Source organism: Giraffa tippelskirchi, chromosome 6 (genome assembly GCF_054371585.1).
Source record: "Giraffa tippelskirchi isolate mGirTip1 chromosome 6, T2T-mGirTip1v1.2.pri, whole genome shotgun sequence".
NCBI lineage: Eukaryota > Metazoa > Chordata > Mammalia > Artiodactyla > Giraffidae > Giraffa > Giraffa tippelskirchi.
The window spans coordinates 119,011,671-119,034,978 of NC_137280.1; the positions used below are offsets into that span (position 1 = coordinate 119,011,671).

At 55.7% G+C, this 23,308-nt stretch overlaps 1 protein-coding gene across 4 annotated transcripts in view; it reads left to right on the plus strand.

Annotated features, from left to right (window-relative positions):
• Positions 1-23,308, plus strand: part of TCF7 (transcription factor 7) — a 32,158-nt gene that overhangs the window by 5,101 nt on the left and 3,749 nt on the right. For 3 of the 4 annotated variants that reach the window (XR_014057243.1, XR_014057242.1, XM_081502846.1), the window contains exons 4-9: positions 17,445-17,556; positions 18,338-18,425; positions 21,016-21,135; positions 21,558-21,720; positions 21,835-21,942; positions 22,481-22,529. Coding sequence is in view for 1 of the 4 variants with exons in the window: in XM_081502846.1 (XP_081358972.1) it covers positions 17,445-17,556; positions 18,338-18,425; positions 21,016-21,135; positions 21,558-21,720; positions 21,835-21,942; positions 22,481-22,529 (640 nt within the window). In the remaining 3 variants the exon portion in view is untranslated. Of the gene's footprint in view, positions 1-17,444; positions 17,557-18,337; positions 18,426-19,804; positions 19,898-21,015; positions 21,136-21,557; positions 21,721-21,834; positions 21,943-22,480; positions 22,530-23,308 lie in introns of all 4 variants that reach the window. The other variant, XR_014057241.1, reaches the window with a different exon arrangement.

The window sequence follows — 23,308 nt, forward strand, 5'->3', positions numbered from 1 at the left end:
GCCAGATGAACAGACTTGGATCCCTGGCCAGAGGAGTCCTGTCACAAAAGGGCCTGCCGGCAGTGTGCTGGGCACACCTGGCCCCTCCTGGGCTGTGGGAGAGGGTCTGCTGAGCAGCTCCTTGAAGGAGTAGTCTGCCAAATAAAGACACCGGGGACTGGAAGGCATCTGGGCTCCCCTCCAGACATCCCAGATCTTCTACTTCTCTACTGAATTTGCCACCCCCAAGCCCAAACCATCACCATCCCTCCCCTAAGGAGGGCAGCCTCCTCTGTAGTCCCTCTGACAGACCTGGGTCCCCACCCTAACCCTCACCCTCAATCCAGGATCCCCAAGGAGCTGAACAGAAGTCAGATCCAGTCTCTCGCCGGATTAAACCCTGTAGAGGCTCCCATTGCTCTTGGAGTAAAATCTGAGCCACTCAGCACAGCCTGAGTTCCTAGGTGGCCAGCCCCTGCTGACCGCCCCTCCTCATCTGCACCACACTCTTCCTCTCTCCCTAAAAAGCAGCCCCCCAGTGCCCTGACAGGACACTGAGTTCTTTGCACCTCAAGACCTTCACACTCATTCCTTCAGTTTGGCATTCTCTTCAGCTCTTCACCTCGCTGCCACTTTCTCATTCCTCACCCAGGGCTTATTCAGATGTCACCTCTTCAGAGAGTCTTGGCTCTGACCATCCAAGTGGGGCCCTCCATCACACCCCGCCCCATGCCTCAGCTGCCTTGCCCACCCTAGCAGCATTTCAGGCCAAGGAGGTTGGCATTGGTTTATGATGCATTTGCCATGCTCAGGCCAGAGGCGGCCCATGTGTCAGAAATATCTTTGAGCCTTAGTTTCCTCCTCTGCACAACGGGAGTGGCAAGCCCTCCTCCCAGAGTTGGAGTAAGGACTAGAGGCAAGGGTACCAGGGACGTCCCCAGGAAGGTGCCAGTGTGGCCTGGGCTTGGGGGTCAGGATTTGGCCACAACTGATCCCTTCTCCTTTGCTGTCCTGGCCCCTCTGGGACCAGTGGTGGCTCAGTGGTAGTAACTCTACTTTGGGCCACAGAGTTTGGGGTCTGAACGCTGGAGTGGGGACTTGGGTATATGGGTCCCTCCTCGATGCCTGCTTCACCCAGGGATTCTTGGGAGGAAAAGTGTGAATCCTGGGACCAGGCTGGGAGCCACAGCCACTCATTCTGTCCTGAGAACCGTCTCCTACCACCCTAGAGATTTGTCTCAAAGAGGGCCCCCTTCCCTAGCCATACAGAAGCCCTTTACATATGATGTTAGGGGCTGAAGCTATTTTGTAAGGGAAAAAAGGGGAAAGACCTTCATGGCCATTAGCCTCTGAACCATTCCCAGAGCTTTTCTCACACGGTCCCCCTGTGCGCAACCTCCTGTGTCTTCTTCCATTCCTTCCCTGGTGTCGGGGTTGCACCCCGGGCAGTGCCCATGTATGGCTTCTTTGCTTGTCTCCCCTCATGTTTATTATTCACTTCTCCCTCATGTGGCTCTAGTTTTCTCACAGGTTGCCTTCTCTACCAGTGGGAATGATGCTCACTGTTTGATTTTTTTCCTGGAGCATAGTGTGAGAATTGTGGGCTCAAGAGGTAGGAAGGAATCGTGGCTTTGCTTCCCTGTGGCCCCAGTTCACTGAGGGTTCCTGGCGGTGCCCAAGCCCAGCCCACATGGCGTTTCCCTTCTTTTGTTGTTCATTTTATAGGTTCGAGCTGGGCAGTGATACTTAAAAGTAATTTTGACTTGGACTCCTTCCTGACTTGGAGGGCTGTGTGGTATTTGGAAAATCTGCAGCCCCCCTACCCGGATACCCCCAGGGTGGAAACTGTTTCAGGGGGGCCTCCGTGATGCCTTTCAGGCCCAGGAAGGCACCCTGAAGGAGGCCCGCCCGTCCTGCAGACCTACCCAACCTGCCACCTGCGGCTGCAGTTTAGGACTGCACATCCACTCCTCCAGCTCAGCAGCAGCAGGAGGGGCTGACGGAGAGCCCTATGTTGGTCACTAGCACCCAGGTGTTCCTCCCCCGGCCCTAACAGGGTTTCCCGAGCCAGCTGTCACAGCCAGCAAACAGGGCTGCCATACCAGCTCTGCCCACCTCCCCAGGTGCCCCAAGACTTAGATGTGAGTGGGGTTGAAATTGGTGGGGGGGTCTTGGTGGTCCCCTCCCATGGGCAGTTGGCAGCCCATGCCCTCCTGGGTCCTCTTGAGATCACTCCCCACCCCCTGTCCCCGCATGAAGGGAGGTTTAGCTGACCTGTGAGAATGAGCTCTGGGGGCAGTGGTTTCAAGTCACATAACAGCTGAGGTCAGGGTGGAGCAGGGTGGGCACAGAGCCGCATGGAGGGGCAGGGGGAGTTGCAACCCCCCCGAGCCTCCTCGGGCAGCTGCGGTCCCGAAGCCATACAGTCACACTCCCTCATACCTTGTGACTGGCTGCTTCCTGCCACTGTGTACAAACAAGACTCCGTTGGAGGAAACAGGTGTTTTATCAGGTCACAGGGCTCCCCCCTCCCCCCAGTGGTACAGTGCATGGGTCCTGAGGTGACAACCCTCCTCTGCAGGTGGGGACAGTAGGTCACGTCAGGGAAGGGACATATCCATAGCCCCTTAGAGGAGTAGAGGTGGAAGGCCTGAGTTGGGAAGCTCGACCCTTAGACGCCTTACCTTCCACTCCTTGGCTGAGTGGCTCTGGGTAAGTTAATTCCTCTGGGCTTTATTGTCTCACCTAAAAACAAGGATAGTGAAGGTTCCTAGCTCCCTGGGTTGCTGTGGAATGGAACGAGATCATGTATGTGGAGTTCTTGCCACACAGTCGGTGCCAGCCTGGGAGGGGTTGTTAACACTGTGGGGAATGACCTTTGTGAAGGACGCCATGCCAGTAGGTGCAGTAAGTACCCCTGAAGGTGAGGCTGGACTGAAGCCCCTGACGCTCCCCATCCTCAGCTCAGCAGCCAGCTCCCCTGGGGCAGAGCAGAGAGGACAGCTGTCCGCCCGGCCAGCCCTCGGGCCCTCAGCTGGTCGACGACGTGGTGCCCGCTGGATCTGGAATCCTGGTCCAGACCCCTAACTGGTATTCACTGAGCCCCCCCGCCGGGTACTTGGCCTTGGCTCAGCATAGAGGGGATGGCTGCCTCTGCCCCACCCCAGAGCTCGGTTCTGGCAAGGCAGAGACACTCTCCTGGGGGCTCAGTGCCAGCCGTGTTGGATAAAGCGCACTGAGGAGGAAGAGGGGCCAGTGGGGCAGCTAGGAAGACTTCCTGACGGGGACTGTTCTGGCAGGCCCAGAACCTGTGAAGGTGGAAGTGGGAGAACGCTCTAGGTTGGGGGAGCAGCTGGAACAGAGGACGAGGCAGACATGAGTATGTTCTTGGTCACTGGAACGCCTGCCAAAGCCCAGGGTCTGTGAGGCTGGAGAAGGGCCAGCATGGAAGGCCCAGCATGTGCCTAGGTGGTGCTGGTGCCACAGCCCAGGGGTTGGCAGCATGAAGGGTAGCGTGGTGCCCATGGGAGATAGTCTAACTTGGACAGAGAGGGTGAGGCGGGCAGGCGGATGCTGGGAGGTGCAGGGTGACTGGAGGAGGCGGGCAGGGCCAGGGAGGGGGTGGGCTTTGGGCAGGGGAGACCCAAGTGAGCTGGCACATGCCAGGCAAGAGTGCCTCAGAGGTGGAAGTTTCGTGTTACTTCATTTGACTCTCAGTTTGTCTCCAGGGTCATGAGGCCAGGGCCTCGCCTCCTGTTCCTGAGGGGAACTGAACCCCAGAGGGCAGGGGGTGGGGCCACTGGTGCTTTGGCCAGGGTTTGGAGAAACCGCCTCATCAGCTCTGTCTCTAGCAGGCTATTCCAAGGCCCCAGGAGTCTGTGGAAGGTCTCTGAGAACCCAGGACATTATTATCCCCTTCCTTCAGGTAGTCTGCTGCCTCAGCTCACAGACCTGTGATGCTTGGGGTTTGGACATGGGTGCCGCCTCCCTCCCCTTAAAGAGGTGTGGCCCTCATCAGCCTTGGCACATGCAGTCTCTGAGCTGCAGCCTGGAGGGTTTGTCCTGGTCAGAGGGTCCTGTAGGACATGGGGCTCCCATTCCCTGGGGGGAAAAGGGACTGTCCCTTACTGGATAGACTCCCTGGCCAAGGTGGGCCTGAGTGTGGCCCTCTCTTGTGGGGAGGCTGCCTTGTAGCCTGTCCCATCCATGGAGCCTGCCTGCCTGGGCTGTACCAGCAGATAGGCCTTTAGAGCACAGAGGGAGATGGTGACACACGGCCTTCATGTCACAGCCAACTCCACAGCCAGAGCTCCTTGGAGATCAGAGAAAGCAGATGCTTTGCCAACCCCTTTATCCCTCCCACTGAAACAACCATCTCTTCTCTCCAAGGACAGGAGGCCGTCTGGGCCCCACACTGTCTGCTTGCAAATAACGACGAATGTGCGGCTAGGGCTGCAGGCATGGATGGGCAGGATGTGGCCCCAGGGAACAGTGGGTTCTGGGGGTTCACGTGGTTAGAGCTGCCCCAGCCCACCACGTCTGGGCAGCCTGGCCAGGGAGGGCTGATCACCCCCTCCCAGGGAGCCCAATTTGCCCATGACGGGAGGAGGCTCTGATGGGCAAGGAAGCCAGGAGCCAAGGCCGCCTCCTCCCTGGCTGTGTGACCTCATGTAAATCTGTCAACCTCTCTAGGTCTCGGTTCCCCTCTGTAAATGGGGGTAGGGAGCCCTGGCCATGAGGATTCCGGAGGGTCAGATAAGCATCGGTGGGAGAGGCCTGCTGCTCTGGTGGGCCTCAGCTGGGGCTTTGCTGGGCACTGCAAGAACTGCTCCCGACCCAGCCTCCCCATCAGGCAAGAAGGAATCGGAGGGCAGGAGGGACAGGTGACAGGAGTCCAGCTGAGGGTATTCTGACTAACTCTGACCTGGCTCTGGTGGCAGCAGGCCCAGCCTCCTGGTCTGCTGGGCCGCCATCTGAAACACATTACCAATGCTTTGTAAACTGCACATCACTCGGCCACATGAAAGCTTGGGATCTAAAAATATCCACTCCCAGAGGATGCCCCGCATTGGCGGGGCTCAGCTGACCTCCACACGCACACCCACCACTAGGCTGTCCCCCTTGCCAGGGAGCCCGGACTGGCAGGGCCACACCCACCCACCCTCCCACTGTGGGCAGCCACTGCCTGAGGCTACTTTAACTGAGCACAGATCTCATCCAGCTGGTCAAAGCTTCAGGCCTCAAGGCCTTACCTAGGGCACAATGTCTGGAGGAGCCAGGAGGAGGCTGCCCAGTGTGTGTCAGTGGCCGCAGGCCCCCTTCCCCAGACCTGTATATGGCTGGCATGTCTGTGGGAAGCCAGTGGAACTGTCTCACAGGGACACTGGGGCCCTGTGGAGGTGAGGCATGGGAAGGGGGACTTGGCCGCTGTCAGATGGTGGACAGGAGGGCCACTGGTGGATGTGCTGGTAGGAGAAGGGCAGGGTCCTGTCCTGGACCCCATGGTGTCAGTGGGGAATCTGTCCCAGCACGAAGGCAGGGCAGCTGTGAGTCTCCAGGCTGCCAAGGTTGACTCTTTGCCCTACTTTCTGTGGGCTCCTTTCCCTCTGGTCTCTATGACCAACTGCAAAACCACTCTTTTCCCTAAAAATAAACATGCTTATGGGATTGGGGGAAGCTTTGTAGCTATCAAAGGAAATAATAGGGTGTTTTAGAAAATTACATTGCGTTTTAAATAACCAGTATGAAAGTCATTAAGTTTTAAGTTTCATTCAAATCAGATGGCTCTGTGGCTGGCCTGGTGGCCAGGCAGGCAGAGGGTGGGTGGGCCCTTAGGGACACTGAGCAGCAGCCTCTAGAGAGTTTTGCAGCCCTGGCAGTGAGGTCTCTGCTGGCTGTAGCTGGGGTCCAGGCAGGGCAGCCCTGAGTATATGCTGTGCTGCAGCAGCCAGCCCAGAGCTCGCTGGCAGGCTCTGAAGCAGTATGCAGCCCGGGAACCTCCCAGCTGTGGTGGGCAACCCCCTGGGTGGGGCTGGGGGATGAACATAGACCAAAGGGTGTGGGACAGATGCAGCTGGGACTGCGGAGGCCACAGGGGTTGATGACCATATTGGGATAGGGGTTTAGGGATGGTAGTTTGGATCAAAAGGGCGAGAGAGGATCTACAGGGCCAGGACCACATCTGTCCTCTTCACTGCTAGACTCTCAGTGGCCAGCAGAGAGCATGACACATAAGTAGGTGCTCGTAAACAGCTGTTGAAAGAGTAACAACAGCCACGGTAATAGTGCATATGTCAAGAGCCTCCCAAGTGCCAGACCTGTGCCAGGGACCTTTAACCCCAATATCAAGATCCTTACAAGAAGCCAAGAAAGTAGTCACTATATAGCTCTCATTTTACAGATGGGGAAACTCAGGCTCAGAGAGGTTAAGAACGTGCTAGTACCTGGCAGAGTCAGGACGTGGACTCTTTTCCCCCAAAGCCCAGACTCCGCTCTGTCTCTCTGCTCTCAAATATGTGCAATTAGTTGGGGTCACTGTAGGCTGCAAAGCTGAACGTTACCCCCACTCCCGTTGAGTTTATGAGCTGGATTCCTCTGGCCTCAAAGAAAGATTTGGTCCTTTCCTGCTCCCCTTGGGCATGACCTCAAAGTTCTGGACTTGGGTCAGGCCTGGACCAATGCCTGGCAAGGTCAGGGCTACCAGGGCCAAGAGCTGTGTTTCTTGGTTGAAAGCAGGACCTCAGGGCTTCCAGAATAAATATTACCTGGAAAAGTGTTTATAAATGACATTCAAGATTACATCAGGCTTGGGAATTCCCTGGCGGTCCAGTGGCTATGATTCTGCACTTTCACTGTGAATGGCACAGGTTCAATCCCTAGTCAGAGAACTAAGATTCCTCAAGCCACTAAGCGGGGCCAAATAAAAAACAAGATTGCATCAGGTTCTGATGCATGATGCAAGGACAGTTTAGGACTATGTATAAGTGGATTCCCTCTTTCTAACTTTGGTCCTGGCTCAGCTGGAAGCTCACTGCTAGACTTCTCTGGCCCAGGGGCCCTCCTCTGTGTGGTCCAGGGATGGACTAGAGGGTATCCTCGGTTCTGAGACAGTGGGACTGGCTGGACTGAGGAATCTGAGGGCATCCCTGGGAGCGGGTGTCCCCTCCCCAAACCCCTTGGGAAAGTTGCTTGGGAACCAGACCCACCTGCCAACCTCGCTAGGACATTTTGAGAGTTTCTGCTTCTACCGCTGCCCTCCTCTGCACCTCCCACCCCCGGTTCCACCCCGGCTCTTGTCACTGAAGGCTAGTCAGGAGCTCAGCAGTCTGGCCCAACAGCAATCTGGCGGCAGTCCAAAGGAGATCAAGGGCCAGCAGCCCCAGCCTGACACAAAGGCCAGCTTTCCTGAAAAGCCTTGGTCTAGGAACATGCTCTGTTTCTGTTTCCTTCCTCATTAATTAAAAAAAAAAAAAAAATCAGACACAAATATTACTTCATTTCATCCCTATGAGATATGGACATGGTACAGATGGGGAACTCAAAGCATGGAGACATGTACCTTGCTAGTGTTGGAGGAGAAACATGAATTCCAGCATCTACCTCTCTTTTCCCTGCCCTTATCACATGCCACTCTGCTTCTTAGGCAACATATCTATCCACTCATTTTTTGAAAAATTGGGTTTTTTAGCTACAGTTGGGTCCCCGTGGCTCCCCTCCCCACAAGAATGTAGTATTGTACCCTCTCCTCTGTGTTTTTATACTGTTAGACGCAGGTGTGTGTCTGTAAAAGCTGTTTGGTGTGGCTTTTTTCAGAACCCCCTGATTCAACCTCATTAGAGTGCTCCACCTCACGAGGGCCCCTGTGGCAGTTGAAGCAGCCCTGCCCTCCTCTGTCAGCTTACACTGGGTGTGAGGGGTTTCAGGGGGGAGCCTCCTGGGGCCCGAAGCCTCCAGAGACTCCTTTTCCTTTCACTCCTTGTTCACAGGGGATAAACCACTGGACCGAGTCCAGGCAGAGCCCCAAGGGCCTTAGCTGTCAGGGTCAGACCCAAGTGAGCTTCCTGACCATGGCCCCACAGCAGAATTGTCCTGCCAGGGCTGGTACAGGCAGCTGAACAGACCGGGGAACTCACAGACCCCTGTCTTATCTTTGGTCCTCAGAAGCTGGCTGGAATTAACTGGAGCAGGAGTGCAGTGCCAAGGTTGGGGATGAGATCTCCAAGTCTCCACCTCCCAGCCTCGAGCTATTGCTAACCATCAGCCCCCGCCTCTCCAGGGCCTGCCTGGCTCCTGCTCCTAAGTAAAACACTCACTCTTCTGCCAGTGGCCATCTCCGTCCCCCCCCCGCCCCCCAGATGCTGCACACCGACTGGGAAAACAGAGGCCAGACCCCGTGGGAAGAATGACTTCTCACGGTTCCTTTAGTCATTTATGACTGAGGACCAAAATCACCACCTAGAGGGCAGGGTGAAAATGCCTTTCACACAGAGCGAGATGGGGGTCAGAGTCATGCAGCTGGTCAGTTTTTTCCAAGAGAGATTACTGGCAGGGTGTTGCTGGTGAAGTCGGTGATCCCTGGGGTCCTGGGTGGGTGGAGGTCTCAGCAAGGAGATCCAGTGTGGGCGAGGGAAAATCTGGAAACCACTTGGCCCCTGGGCCTCACACGTGTGGTCTCCTCGCTGGCTGCCACCAGCTGGCCTGTGAGGCCTGTCACTGAGTGGTAAAGATCTCTGGCCGGGAACCCCAAAAGGCTGGATTCAAATCCAGATCTGTCACTACTTGTTCTGAGTCCTTGGGCAAGTCATTTTTACCTCCCCCGTCGTCCTGTTCCTCACCTGCACAATCTGTACACACAGATCACACAGTGGCTGGGAAGACTGCAGGGTGGGACTCTGCGGGGTGCCAGGCATATAGGAGGCTGTCACTAATAGGGGCTGCCATCTCTAAACCTGCACGTTCACCTTCCTCAGGACTTTTCCACAAAGCCTCTTGGTTTCACTCCCAGGTAACAAAACCTCTGACCACCTCAAATGCTGTCTTCCCAGAGCCTAACTTTCCCTACTGCCTCAGACAGCCTGAGCTGATGCTGTGCCCCTGGCCTGCCTCAGCCCTCATGGGGTCCCAGATGGCTGGGCACTGAGATCGAGGAGCTGGGAGAGTGACTCCCTGGACCGGGGGATGCCCAGCCCCAGGGCTGCTGCAGAGTCCTCAAAAATGTGTTGGTGAATCAACTAGCAGCTCGGCTGCAGCAGCTCCCGGAAGCTTATATTTTCCTCTAAAAACATCCTGTCCTGAGGGGCGTTTACCTCAAAGAGGAAGAAGGAAAACAAAAGTAAACGAATGCATAGAAACCGCTGGAGGCTGTGGGCCAGGCAGCTCAGCTCAGTGAGGTTCCGCTAGCTCTGAGGGCGCCTCGGGGCTGGGCTGGGTCTAGAGCAGGCCTGTGGTTTGCCAAGGCTGCCTGTGGGGACTCTGGTCCTCACCTCTGCTGTGGCAGGGCCCCATTATCTGATGTCAAGACCAGGCAGCTGGTGGACTGGCCACAGGGACCTGGTAGGGCTCTGTGCATCCCTGGTAACGGTCCCGTGCTGGTGGGAGGACTGAAGCCTCCTGGTCTACAAGGGGGTGGCCCAGCCATCCCCCAGTCCTCCAGCTCAGTGGGCCACAGAGCCACAGCTCCATGCTCTGCGGTGGGTGTCTAGCACAAGGCGCCCGGCACACTGTGGGTGGGGAGCTGGAGGGCCATCCCCTGGAAAGCGCCATGTCCTGGGCACAAGGGCCCAGAGTAGGGGTGGGGATAAAAGGGCATGAGCCCAGCTAGGGTATATCTGCAGAGGTGGGATCTGTGGGAGCCCACACCTCAAGGCTTGGCTGATACGCAGGCCCTTTGGAAAGGGGACCTGCTTCCTTCTGGGAAGTTCATTCTCATTGTCCCAGGCCTTGCGGGGGGCGGGGCTTCCCACTCAGCAACTGGCCAGACTCCTTGGCACTTAAGCACCATTGGTGATGGACAGAGAGGTCTGGGGGAGCTGTGGTAGGCGCTAGGGGACCCTGGAGCTGGGAGGGGTCCAGAGGAGCTGATCAAGGCCAGAGTGGATGCTCCGGGCACTCTGAGAGTTGACGCGCATGGTTTCTGGCAATGCAGGCAAGAGAAGTGAGAACTGGAGAGGGCCTTATGAGCAGGGCCACTCTGTGGGATTACGCAGGGGATCTGGGCCAAGGAGTTGAGATCCAGCCTGCACTATGCTCCCCAAGCCGTGTGCCCTCGTGTGGGCCCAGGTGTCTCTCCAGAGGGGGTACTTTTTCCAATTAGCACAAAGGTACCGTATGAACTTGGCAGCCCTGGCTTTGACTTGTCTGGAGGAGATGAGATGGAAGGCGGCACGGGTTCTCAGGTGCCAGGCAGGATATCCCTGAGTCCCAGCAGTCGCCCAGCTCCGCCCAGCCTCCTGTATGCTGTTGTGTCCAGCCACAGTGCTTTGTCCAGTGCTGCTGCATTCTCCCTAAATGCTGGCTTATATTGGGCCCTGCCCACATGCACTGCAAGAGGATCCAGCAAGTTGTGGACGGTGGCTCTCCAGGCAGAGGGAACAGCCTGGCCCTTGAGCCAGCAGCCCTTAGTGGCTGGAGCAGAGGGAGAGGAGGAGAGAGATGAGACTGTGACTGTCTGACTCGCTGAAGACCCCGAGAGTCCTAAAGGGGTCCCCAGCACTGACTCGAGGGAGTATGTTTGAGCAACTTTCTTAGTGTCCCTGAGCCTCACTTCCCTCATGTGTAAAACGGAAAGGATAATGCTGGCCTCAAATGAGCTGTCAATGTGGCATTTACAGTACTCAACTTCATGTCTGTACCCTTGGCATAAAGAGCAGTCACTCTCAATAGGCCACCTTGTGTTCAAGGTGTGGATCTGTGACTCCTTCTGTGGACTTGTCCCCAAAGGCCTTTCCCCATCTTCAAAGCAGGCATCAGGAATACCCTCCCCCACCTTCTAGGAGCCAAGAGACTGGAGTCAGGTCCATGATGGATGAGTGGGTGGGCATGCAGAAGTTCTGGGGCACCAGGGATCCTAGAGGCCTTTGTTTAAAAGTCTTAGTGAACAAGCCAAGTACAGACCCTGGAGAGGCAGAGGGGACCAACAAGCCCCTTCTGCCCTCAGGGACCCCCCAGCCACTCCTGCAGCAAGTAGGCACCTCTACCTGCTGGGCTGGTGCAGCCCCTCCCAGGTCACAGCCCTTTCTAAGAAAGTGGCCCTTAGACTGAGGTCAGGATGAGAAGGAATCTGGCAAAGAGTAGGAGGAAGTATGGAAAGCTAGGAGGAGAGCGCAGCGCGCAAGGGGTAGGCAAAGGTGTTGAGGTGAAGTTGAGCTGGGTGCCTGGGTAAGAGAAAAGCAGGCCTGTGAGGCTGGACAAGGCTGGGGTGTGGCTGTGCGAGGGTAAGGAGTGATGTGAGCTGGGGACCTGGGGTCATGTCTAAATACTGCCATCAGGGAAGCTCCCAGTGCAGGGTCTCAGAACTTACAGGAGCATTTTTTAGGGTCAGGGAAGCACTGACTCAGGTGACTCTGACCAACTAGGCTGAAGCAGGGAGAATGATTTGAGGACTGGGGCTCCTTCCCCTACTCCCCCTTGTCTGTCCATGACAACCAGAGGGCCTCTGCAGCACGGTGGGTGGAAGGAAGCTCAGCTTTGCCACTTACAAGCTGTGTGACCTTGGGCAAGCTATGTAATGTCTCCACCTCAAGTTTCCTCATCTATCAAATGGGGATAATAATTACACCTGTATCACAGCTTTGTTTTAGGAATATATGAGTTAAAATCCGCAAGGCGCTCAGAACTATGCCTGGCACAGGGTACAGCTATGCCTCTCATAAACATCTGCCGCTAGCAGATGCTTTCTTCTAGCTGAGAACGTTCTTTGGCCTGATACATAGTAGGAGCTTAGTAAATACATCCTGACTGAATGTGTCTGTTGATAGTGATCAACTGTGAATCCTGGTGCAGTGTGTTTGTGTGTGTGTTTGGGCGGGGGCGGGGAGGGTGGCGGTGCTTCTCCTGGCACAGTCCCCTGCCAAGGGGAGGCCGTCTTGGGAAGACCTTGTCAGGCTTCACACGCTCCCCACCCCCCCAGGCTTGAGACCAGAGGAAGCAGCAACTTTCTTCGCTGGGAAAGTGTTGTGGGGCTCAAGCGTTTGGGGGTTTTCAGAGTCAACCGTCAGAGGCGAGGGAGTTTCTCTGCTGGCGGTGGCAAGGGCTCTCAGGGTGCACACAGCCTGTAAGCGGACCTCTGCGGTCTGCAGGGAAAATGCCGACTGTGTTTATTTTTCACCTGAGCCTGCAGGAAGTGGGGGTGGGGAGCGGGAGGCGGGAGCAGCCAGGCCCAAGCTCGACTTCAGAGCAGGGGAGACCAACCTCAGGAGTCCCTCATTTCCACCTCCTCCTGCCTGGCCCTGCCCTAGGGCCCCTTCCTGGCTCCAGCCTGCTCAACAAGAGGAGGGCATGTGAGGGCACCAGTGTGAGGAATCTCCAGCCGTGGGCTAACCCCAGAAGGAAAAGGACCCCCTTTGGGATGATGGGTTTTGAAGTGGCGTGGGGAGGAACGGTAAGAGCAATGCCAAGGCAGGAAGGCCCGCCTGTGCTAAGGCCACAGCAGACATGGCCTCCCAGCCCAGGGGTCTCAGAGTCCTGTACTCATCCTGAGTGCTGCAGTGTGGAGGGAAACAAGGGAAAGAGCTGTATGCAAAGGTCAAAACAAGGGTGTGGGAGTGTGCTGGTCAAGCAGTACAGTCTGCTGTTGAATCTGTCGTTGGCTTATACATCCCACCATGCTGTGAGCACCTACTGAGTGCCCAGCTCTCTGCCTGCAGAGGTTTGAGAGAAGAGGCTGTGCCGTCCAGATACTCGGGGACGAGGGGTGGCAGACAATCCATCAAGGCCTGCCTCCTTCCCTAGGAACGGGGCTGTCACCATCAGGGGAGGAGAGGAGCTCCAGTCACTAAGTTCCCCAGACGCAGGCCAGGCCCCAGGCAACTCCACCCTGCTGTCTGAGCAGCCTAGCCCTGAGACAGCCTTGTGCTGAGGCTGTGGAGCGGGACGTTCCGTTGGCCGAGGGGGGCGTGGGGCACCAAGTCCCGCTCCAGACAGTTCCCCACCCCCCGGCTACCACCACCAGGCGTGGAGGGGGCTGGGGAGTGAACTCAGAGGCAGCCTGCACGAACGTGGGAAGGACTGGCCAGGCCCTCAGTGCTCTGCCCTGGAGCCCTGGCACCTCGGGACCTCCAGCTGCCAGCAGGTTCTCAGCGCCCCCTTGCCCACCTGGCACGTCTCCTGTGGTTTGGCAGCAGACTCCTGTTTAATGAGGCTTTTTCCCAGTTCCCAGGGAAGGCTGGTGGACAAGATGAGGCCTCAGTGCACCTGTCCTTGTTGCACACGTACACACCAGCCTTGAGACTGAGCTAGATTCTGAGGGTTCCTCGGCTTAGAGTGAGCTGTGCTACATACAACATGGAGCTTAACTAGCCTGGCCGAGGAGGGTCAGCTCTAGCCATCTGTCAGGTAAGAGAGCTCTCTAGGACTTCTGGCCGTCTGCAGGGAAGATGGTTTGCTGAGAAACCCGCTGTGGAGCCACCCTCTCCCTGCCTTGGAGCAGATACGCCCCCTCACCCCACCCCTCTGGGAAGGGCGGGGCTCTGGGACTGTCCTCCTACAGCTGGCACCTTGGACCCCAGGCTCTGCTCCTAAGATTTCCTAAGCTCAGAGCTGCCCACTCCACCAGCCAGGCTTTTATCCCCGAGGGCTGAAAAGCCAGCACCAAGGCGGGATGGCAGGGCCTTCTCTGAAGCGGTTTAAACTTGAAAGCCCCATGGCCTGGAGGGACCTGCGGAGGGTGTTCATTCCACCGCCTGCACTGGGCTCCAGGCATTTGTGCCCTTAAGACGGCAAATGGTGGGATGCCCCCACCAGGGTCCCAGCTTCTTGAGGGAGGCCCTGAGGCTAGTCTTCCTGTGTGCCACGAGGCCTCGGATCTGGCTAATCCCGGTCATAGGAATTTACCAGGTTAAGGAGGCCCCTGAGGTTTCCAGAAAGCTTTCTACCTTCATAGGCCCTGGGCTCCTGCCCCCCAAATTCTAGGATAAAGCAGGATTTTTGCATCTGTGACCAATTAGGTAGCAGGGCTGATAGGCTCATGCTTATTTTACAAGGGGCAAACTGGCCCAGGATCCTGCAGAGGAAAGGTCACTGAAAAGGTCAGCAAGCCTACAGCTGTGCTTCCCACCACTTCATATGCTAGCACACTTAAAAAATGACCACTGGTGTAACTGAAGGAGGTGGCTGGAAGCTGAAGCAACCAGGGAAAGTGCTGGGCATAATGAGCAGGGAGAGAGGAAGGTAATGGGGTTAGAGAAGTGATTAGGGTCTGATCCTAGGGTTGTATAGGCCTGGGGAAGTCTGGTGCAGGCTCCAGGCTGACGAGTGACATGATCTGATTTATATGGCTTCTGGATGGAAGAGCAGGAGACTGTTGCATTTGCCAGGTGGGAAGTGAATGGCTTGGACTGGGTGGGGACAGGGAGAAAGAAAGAAATGGTTGGGTTCTGATATATTTTGAAAGTAGAGCCATTAGGATTTGCTGACACACTAGAGGTGGAGTGTGAGAAAAAGGAGCTCAGAGATGACTCCAAGCTGTTTGGTCTCAGCAACTGGAAGGAGGGAGTTGATATGAACTGAAGAAGATGGAGAGGAATGTTTGGGGCAAAAAGTCAAAGGTTCTACTTTGGACGTGTTGCATTTGGGGAGCATTTGGAGAGTAGCGTTCCGGGGAGAAGTAGAGGCTGTGGAGATACAGATGTAGAGTCATCAGATGAAGACGTTTAAAGCCGTGAGCTTGGATGAGAACACCCTTGGGAGGTGAGGACTGATACAGAAGAACTGAGGGCCAGGCTTGGGTCAGGTCAGGAAAACGATGAAGAGCCAGAAACAAGGCCAAGAAGGAGTGGCCTCAGAGGTTAGAAGAAAATCAGGAAGTGTGGCATTCTGGAATCAAAGTGAAGAACCTATTGCGAGGAGAAGGGAGAAGTTAGTTGTGTTCAATGTGCCGAGAAGCCAGGTACGATGAAGACTAAGAACTGACCGTTGAGTTCAGCAACGTGCAAGTCACTGGGGACCTTGACAAGTCATCTGGTAAAGTGATGGGGGCAAGAAGCTGGCTTGGATGAAGGGATAACAAGAGCTGAGGACTGGAGGTAGAGGACAAGGACTGCTCTGCTGAGATGTGCAATAAAGGAAGCAAGAAAAGAGGTGACACCTGGAGCATTTACAGCTTGGAGAAATGGCAATCTGCGGGTCCCCTGAGTGGGAATAAAGAGTGGTCTAGCGCAGGGCCTGGCGTGTGGCAAAAACTCAGTACATGAAGAAATCACATTCCCCACATATCCCATATCTGTCCCAGGCTACTCTCTCTCCTGCCAGCCTCCTGTGGGCCTGAGAATCCTACATTCCACCTTCCATTCCCCCACCCAATCCCAACCTGTTACTGTTGTCTGGGTCTGTGCTAGGAATAAGCGGACCTGAGAGTGACAGGGCCTTCCTTTCCCCAGTTTGCTCAGAAAGCCTGGCCTCCAAATAGCAACAGGAAGGTCACTGCAACCAAAACCTGGAAATGACATGGCCCCTGTTGCCCCAAGTGATGCTGCCAGGCATGTCTGCCATCTCCAGGCAGACCTCCTTTGGCAAAATAAGACCAAAGTGTCTGGCCCATGTGTGACCTGGCACCACAGGGAAAGGGAGGCACTGTGAGTAGCGTTTCCTCCTCACTCTTCAGGGTGAATGAGGGGCTTCTTATATGTCATCACGACAGCCATTTGCAACAAGGTAAAGGGTGCCTGGGTATGGTAGTCAAGTTAGCTCCAGGAACTGAACCTGGTTGGCAGACTCTTTCTGAGGCTTCCAGTGGGGAGAGCCCTCAGGAAGCTCTCCTGCCTGCCCCAAGAGGTCAGGAGCAGGCTCTGGTCGGAGGTGAGGCACTGGCCTCAGGAAGTAGGTGTAGTGTCAAATCCATGCCAGCCACAAAGGAGCCAGCACTACTAGAACATTAACTCCTATCTTCCTGAGACACGCTGATTAGCCCTGGGATCTAAGACTCCTCCTGGTGGGTGGCAGAGGGATGAGCGGGAGGCTGACAGGTGGTAATGTCTGCCAACTTAACAAAGCCTGGGGGGAAGGGTGCAGCTTGTAGCCCAGCCTGAACCTCCCCTGGAGGCAGGAATGTGGGGGAGGTGGTGGCCAGGACTACTGCAGACACGTGTGTGCCCACCTGGGAGCCTTCTGCCATGGCTACAGTATGATTCACACCTGCCCGTCCCTTTAACCTCACCTGGACTGCCAAGCGCCAGTGCCAAAGGACCTGAGCCAGGTCTTCCCACCAAGAGCTACCCTAACCTTCACAAAACTGGTGATGAAGGGGTCGTGAGCCCCATCCATTACACTGGCTGCATTCACCCAGTGAGAAATTTCACCTACGGGCTGGGTAGAAGCCCAGACCACAACCTCTATGATCATTAATGTCTCGCCCAGATATGTCCCAAAGATGTTTCTTCTGTGCCATGGGTTAGCGGTCGCTCATCTGTGAGCCCAGCCAGCAGCATCCCCATAGGTGGGCTTTTACAAGTGTTGTTGACCTTGAGCTTTAGATGATGTCTCCAGGGCCCTGGCCAGCAAAGGTATGCACTGAGGATATGCAGAGCTGGGCCATAGACCTGAGCAGCACACTCCCTGTGGCTGGATCTGATGGGGAGCCCCCGTCCCAGCCAGAATGAGTCATCTCATGACAAATCCATGTGACCAGTGTGAAAAGTAAGAGTCCTGCGGTGCCGAGGAAACAGGAAGTGTGGAGGCTGGGTGGGTTGGCTCTGGAGGGAGCCTCACCACACCTGGAGCCAACTGGCTCCGCCTCCCTTGAGGAAGAAAGGGCCCCCTCCACTATGTCATCAAATCCTCTTAAGCGGTGGCTCCAGAGGGTCAGACACAAGCCCCTCCGTCTAGGGGCCAGAGGAGAAAAGCAAGCTGCTGTCCTAAGGCTGAAGGCTTGTGAGCAACTCAACAGACAAGCCATTGGGCCTCAGAGAAACTGGGGGATCTCTGAAACCAAGAGACAGAAGAATTTCCTATGCAGGGGGGAAATGCCTCCTAGAGCTGAGGGCAAAGAAAGACTGAGAGACTCTCTGGGAGACTGGACTCCTTGAGCAAAGTCTGGGGCGAGGGTGGTGGAGAGGGGCAACAGAGCCACTGGACACAGGGTGGCTTGAGTGGGGTCCTGTCCAGTGAAGCCTGTGGTTTTGACCACCTCCACTTTCCTCTGATGGCTGGGCTACCCCCACACAGCAAATTGGGACTTTTCTTATATGTGCACCTCAGTCCTGTACCTTCCTCCCTCAGGTCCCCCACATTCACCCACCCTCCTCGTTTTTCAGCACAACAAGGCCAGTCAGCCTTCCCATGGCGTCCCCCAACTTTCTCCTCTCTATGACCATTTCAGCAGCCCACACCCCACACCTGCACCAGCCGACATCAGCCAGAAGCAAGGTATGGATCCTAGGTGGGAAGAGCCCAACAAGACCCAGAGCTGGGGAGTGGTGGGGAATGGGGATCGAGTCCCTGCCTTCTGAGAGCAAGAGGCTAGACCCTTTTTGAAGGCAAAGGGCTGGGCAAGGTGGTACCAGGTCAAAATTTGAAGGTTTGAGGTTTAGGTAGGAGACTGAATCCTGAGTGGCTAACCAGTGCCAGTATGGGAGTAGGCCTTTGTGTGAAGATGATAAATAGAGAACTTGTAGTCTTTCCCTCCCCACAGTGAGAAAATGGAAAGTGGTGGTTGTGATGGCTGATTCACCTCAGCCTCGGGCAAAGTCATTCTGAAATCAGCCATTGTCGGCTGTGGGAAACCTGCTGACTCAACCCTGGGGAGGAGTGGGCAAGAGGAGTGGGTGGAGCCCTGGGTCCCTGGGCCAGGGGGTCTGTCTCCTGCCCAGAAAGCCAGGCTAGAGCCCCCAGCAGAGAGGCCCCAGTTGTAGACCAGCAACGAGCCAGGGTGTGGCAAGGTTTAGTCTTCCACTCCTTCATGACTCTGCCACTACCCAGCCACTGTCCACAAACAAGTCACACCAACCATCTGCCCTCGATGCCCATAGTCTGCAAATGGGGCACTCTGATCACACCAGGCTAGTCCTGAAAAGACCAGTATGTCTGGTCCTCTAGCACAGGGAGATGGGATCTTGGAGGGCCCCACAGGAGGCTCTAGGATGCAGGAACGAGCTGGAATGGCTTCTAGATCAGGCTAGCTTACTTACTCTGCCCCTCTCCCCTGCAGTTCACAGGCCTCTGCAGACCCCTGACCTCTCTGGCTTCTACTCTCTGACCTCAAGCAGCATGGGACAGCTCCCCCACACTGTGAGCTGGTAAGTGAGTGCTCAGTGGGAAAGGGGCCCCTTGTGCTGGCTGGACCCATACCAGCCCTTCCACTTTCCTCCTCCACTCTTCTGTGCTGAGCACCTTGCTGCCAGCTCTATACAGGTAACAGGGGCTGGCCAGTGGCTCTAGCCATGCCTCAGCCAGCCACAAAAACTCCCTTGGTAAAGGCAGGAGACCCAGCCCTCTCATGCTCCGCCTTAATGTCTAAGAGACTTGAATGGGGGAACCCTGGGCTGTTTAGGGTCATATGAGTATGTGAGATAGAAAGGTAGGCCTGAGCAGGGAGGTGGCAGCTTGCAGGGCCACAGGAGAGGCCATTGTTTCTCAGTGACCTGGCAGACAGGGGGATGCTACCCACTCGCCTCTGTGTCTACTGCCGGCTGGTCCCCTCCTTGGCGGAGCTGCTTGAAGAGTCCGCTAATGCTGGGCCAGGAAAAGCCAGCCTGGATCCTACGCAGCAAATTCAACCATGAGCCAAAGGGCCTGTCTTCAGCTGGAGCAGGGTCTTGGCAGGGTATGTGACCTTTTGCTTATCAACCGCAGTTTGACTGAGGCAGGTCTCTGGCCTCTCTAGGTTGGGACAGTCACCCAAAAGTAGGAAAGCTTGGCTTCCCTGGGCCCGCCTGCCTCTTTCTACTTGTCCTTTATCCACGTTCAGCTCACTCTTCCATGTCCAGAATCTCTCTGGATAAAGCTCCACCTTAAATACAAATCAGGACTACCCCCAGGATTGACGTGTGGCAGGCAAGTTCTGGGCACCAGAGAAGCATTGCTGAAGTGGGTTGATCCTCAGGTCCCTGCCCTCTCATGTCTCAGTCCACCTAGTGTACAACTCAGACAAGAGGCCAGTTACAGAGCATGGGCAGCAGTGCTTTGATTGAGGGCTGAAGAAGCCTGGGGGGACACCTCATCCAGCTTGGGATTTCCAGGGCTGTTTCAGAAGAAAGGCTGTTTGGGCCTTGACAGGTGACCAGGAGTTTGAAGCAAAGTGGGACAGAACGATCCTAACAGTGTTAACAGTGAGCATAAAGGCCCTATGGCAGGTATGCAAATATCAAGCCCAAATTTCACAAGATGAGACTGGAGGGGACCAGGGACCTACTAAGCTCAGTGCCAGGCAAGTGCTGCCATTTCTGGCCCTTACACACCAGTAGAAAGAAGGTAAGCCTGCAGAAAGAAAGGTTGCCCTCTGGTGACAGATGTTTAAAACATACACTAGAGCGGTCCAGGCAGAAGCCAGTTTGCCTTATTACACTAGGGGTCAGGCCTGAGCACGGTGGGGAACTCCTTCCCCACATCTGGCCAGTAGTCAGACTAACAGTTGGCCAGTAGCCAGACTGCTAACAGCTATCTCTCCCAACCACAGGCCCAGCCCTCCTCTCTACCCCCTGTCCCCTTCCTGCGGATATAGACAGCACTTCCCTGCCCCCACCGCAGCCCCTGGCGCCCCCTACCCCAGGTGAGTCCCCCACCCTGCAGCTAGGCTCCTGCTTCCTGTTGCCCAGGCTTCAGTGCCCACAAGAGGCTATGCCCAGGCCAGTGCTTGCCCTCTGTTAGTCGTCTGTCCATCTGTCCGTCTGTCATTCTCCAGCCCCGTGCTGCCCTGTGACTGAGAATGAAGCCAGTGGGAGTGTAGGAGGCTTAAGCCCAAGCCACACTGTGCAAAGCACCAGAAAGCAGCCAGATAGTGCAGGCACACGTGTGCAGGTGTGTGTGCACTCACCTCTGTTGTGCATCCCGAAGAAAGGGCAAGTCAGGACACCTCTCTTGGACATTCCTGGAGCTCTGTCCAAACTGAGGCAGCACCTTTTACATGTGTCTTAGGGGCCACCTGCTCAGCGAGTCCATACTGTACAAGTGGGAACTATGTGTCTCTTGTGTGTCCTATCACGTAGCTCACTTCCTCAGGGACAGACCTGTCCTGGTATGGAACAGGTTTGTCAGCAGACACTTCTAGACCTACTGGAGCTGCCAGCGCAGGGTGGGAGGGAGAGATACAGCAGCTATCTGGGTGAAGGGGAAGCTCCGAGGAGACCCAGCCATGTCTGATGGGTCCGGACAAGCTTCATGAGGATAGCTCTTGAGCGAGGGGAACAAAGATAACAGCAACCAGCTGGAGATGGCTGAGGGGCAGGAAGTGATGGGAAATGGGGTGGGGAATGGGTGTGCAGTCCCTAGGAAGAAGCCTGGGTTTTATTCTATGGGCAGTGGGGGGAACAGCACTCAAGTGCTGTTATATGGAGAGAGACCTGGAGGGGTCAATGAGGAAAGTAAGGAAGCCCACAGGGCAGCTACAGGCTGAGGCTGAGCTGGTGAGAGCAGGAGATGAGAAGGGGACAGATTCAAAAGCTATTCAGGACTTCACGAACCACCTGGATTTGATGCACATGTAGATTTTTGCAGTGTGTCTGTGCAGTGTGTTGGGAGTGGGTGTTTGTGTTTCTGTGTACCTGTATGCAGGCCAGTGGAGTTGGGTAACTGTTCCCCTGTCCTCATGTACTGTGCAGGGGCCTCTGTGTGTCCAAAGATCTGGCATGTATATGCCTGGCTCAGTGTTAACTCTTCTTTTGCCTCTAGGTTCACCCATCCACCCCTGATGCTAGGTTCTGGTGTCCCTGGTCACCCCGCAGCCATCCCCCACCCAGCCATCGTGCCCTCTTCAGGGAAGCAGGAGCTGCAGCCCTATGACCGCAGCCTGTGAGTGGACCAAACGCTCGGGGGGGGGGGGGGGGCAGGGAAAAGAAGCAGACCCCAGGACACACATTCCTCCCACCAGGGCCAAGCCCTCCCTCCAGGGACTGCCAGATCTCCAGTCAAGCCATCTAGTGGCAGTTTACCACTGACCACTGTTTTTTTGACCCTCAGAAGCAGGAGTGGGGTGGATGGAATGGGGAACAAGGATTTAGTTTGAGCCCAGAGAGGAGGGGCTTTCCTTATTTAGCTACAGAATTCCTATAAGGAACAATAGTGAGCTCTGCTCACCTACTTTGGGACAGCTAAAATAAGATACCATTTACAAAACCCTAATATATCTACCCAATCACACACACACACGACAGAGAAGAGGGGTGCATTAGGTGCACACTGTGAGGGCTCCTGAGTGTTCATGTGTCCCTCAGGAAAGCACAAGCAGACTCCAAGGCAGAGAAGGAAGCCAAGAAGCCAACCATCAAGAAGCCACTCAACGCCTTCATGCTATACATGAAGGAGATGAGAGCCAAGGTCATTGCAGAATGCACGCTCAAGGAGAGTGCTGCCATCAACCAGATCCTGGGCCGTCGGGTGAGGCCACGGGGGCAAGTGGGCTGGCAGGGGTGACTACCCTGACTACCTTCACCCTGAGCAGCCTGCCAGCTCTCTGATACATCCTCCATCTGCCCCCCTTCCCCACTGCAGTGGCACGCGCTGTCCCGGGAAGAGCAGGCCAAGTATTATGAGCTGGCCCGCAAGGAGAGGCAGCTGCACATGCAGCTATACCCAGGCTGGTCGGCGCGGGACAACTACGTGAGTGGCCAAACCACACGCAGTAGGGGTACCTTCAACATGCCATACCCCAGGCCAATCTCAGCAGAGGAAGTGAGGACTGCTGTCCTGAAGGCACATATGAGGAGAGGACAGGGTGGAACAGAAGTTCAAGACCTTTGATGGCTAGCTCAGGAGAGGACCAGATGAGGGGAGCTGGCCCTGAAGGCAGGCTCGTATCCTGTCCCCTCCCCAGGATGTGCTTCCACACAGGGCAGTATTTGATTGGGTCAGCACAACGAGGAAAATGAGCCTGAAGTCACCTCCTCCTTCAAAATGGAGGCCAGTGTGGGAAAGGGAGGAGGAGCCCCTAATTGCCCTTTGGTCACCTAGCAAAAACTGAAGTCAAGAAAACCCCAGGGCCCCCAGGTCAGGTCACAGGGGACTGTGGGCCAGGAACCCCAGGGCAGCCCAACTAGGCAACAGGCTGCAGGTGTCCCAACCACTAGCACACTAGGCTTACAAGTTAAAGTGTCCCACATCCCAGAGACCTGAGCATCTTCCACCTTGTTCCCTGCAGGGGAAGAAGAAGAGACGGTCGAGGGAAAAGCACCAAGAATCCAACTCAGGTGAGGCCTTCCCTCAGAGCTAGGCCTGCATCTCACAAATCAAAGCCCTACCAGAGAAAGAGCTGCACTAAGTCCCAGGGAGTTCAGAAGGTCAAGAATCTGCCTTTCATGCAGGAGACCCAGGTTTGATCCCTGGGTCGGGACGATCCCCTGGAGAAGGGACCAGCAACCCACTCCAGTATTCTTGCCTGGAGAACCCTGTGGACAGAGGAGACTGGCAGGCTACAGTCCATGAGTGGACACAAAGAGTTGGACGTGACTGAGTGACTAATGCTCTTTACTATTTTAAGTCCTAGGGAAGACCAGCAGAATTTTATTTTTGGCTGGGCTGGGTCTTCATTCATTAAGGGCTTACTCTAGTTGTGGGGCACAGGCTCTAGGGCATGCAGGGTTCAGTAGTTGTGGCTCCACGGCTCGCGAGCACAGGCTCAGTAGTTGTGGCGCACAGGCTTAGTTGCCCTGCAGCACGTGGGGTCTTCCCAGAACAGGGATCGAACCTGTGTCTCCTGCATTGGCAGGTGAATTCTTTATCACTGAGCCACCAGGGAAGCCCAAAGCCAATTCTTACAGCAATGGTTTGTGACCCGCCACACACACTCCTTTGTAAGCCCTCCTAACAGCCATCCTCTGCCAGAGAAACTAGTGAGGACCTGAGTGTTTGAATCAAGACTAAACCCAAACCCTGCATCCAGATTAGTTCTGCAGAGGTGAACATCAAGCGGTCTGGGTGGAGTGCAAGCCATGCCCCAGGCCTGAGCCCTACAGTCACACTGTCTGTT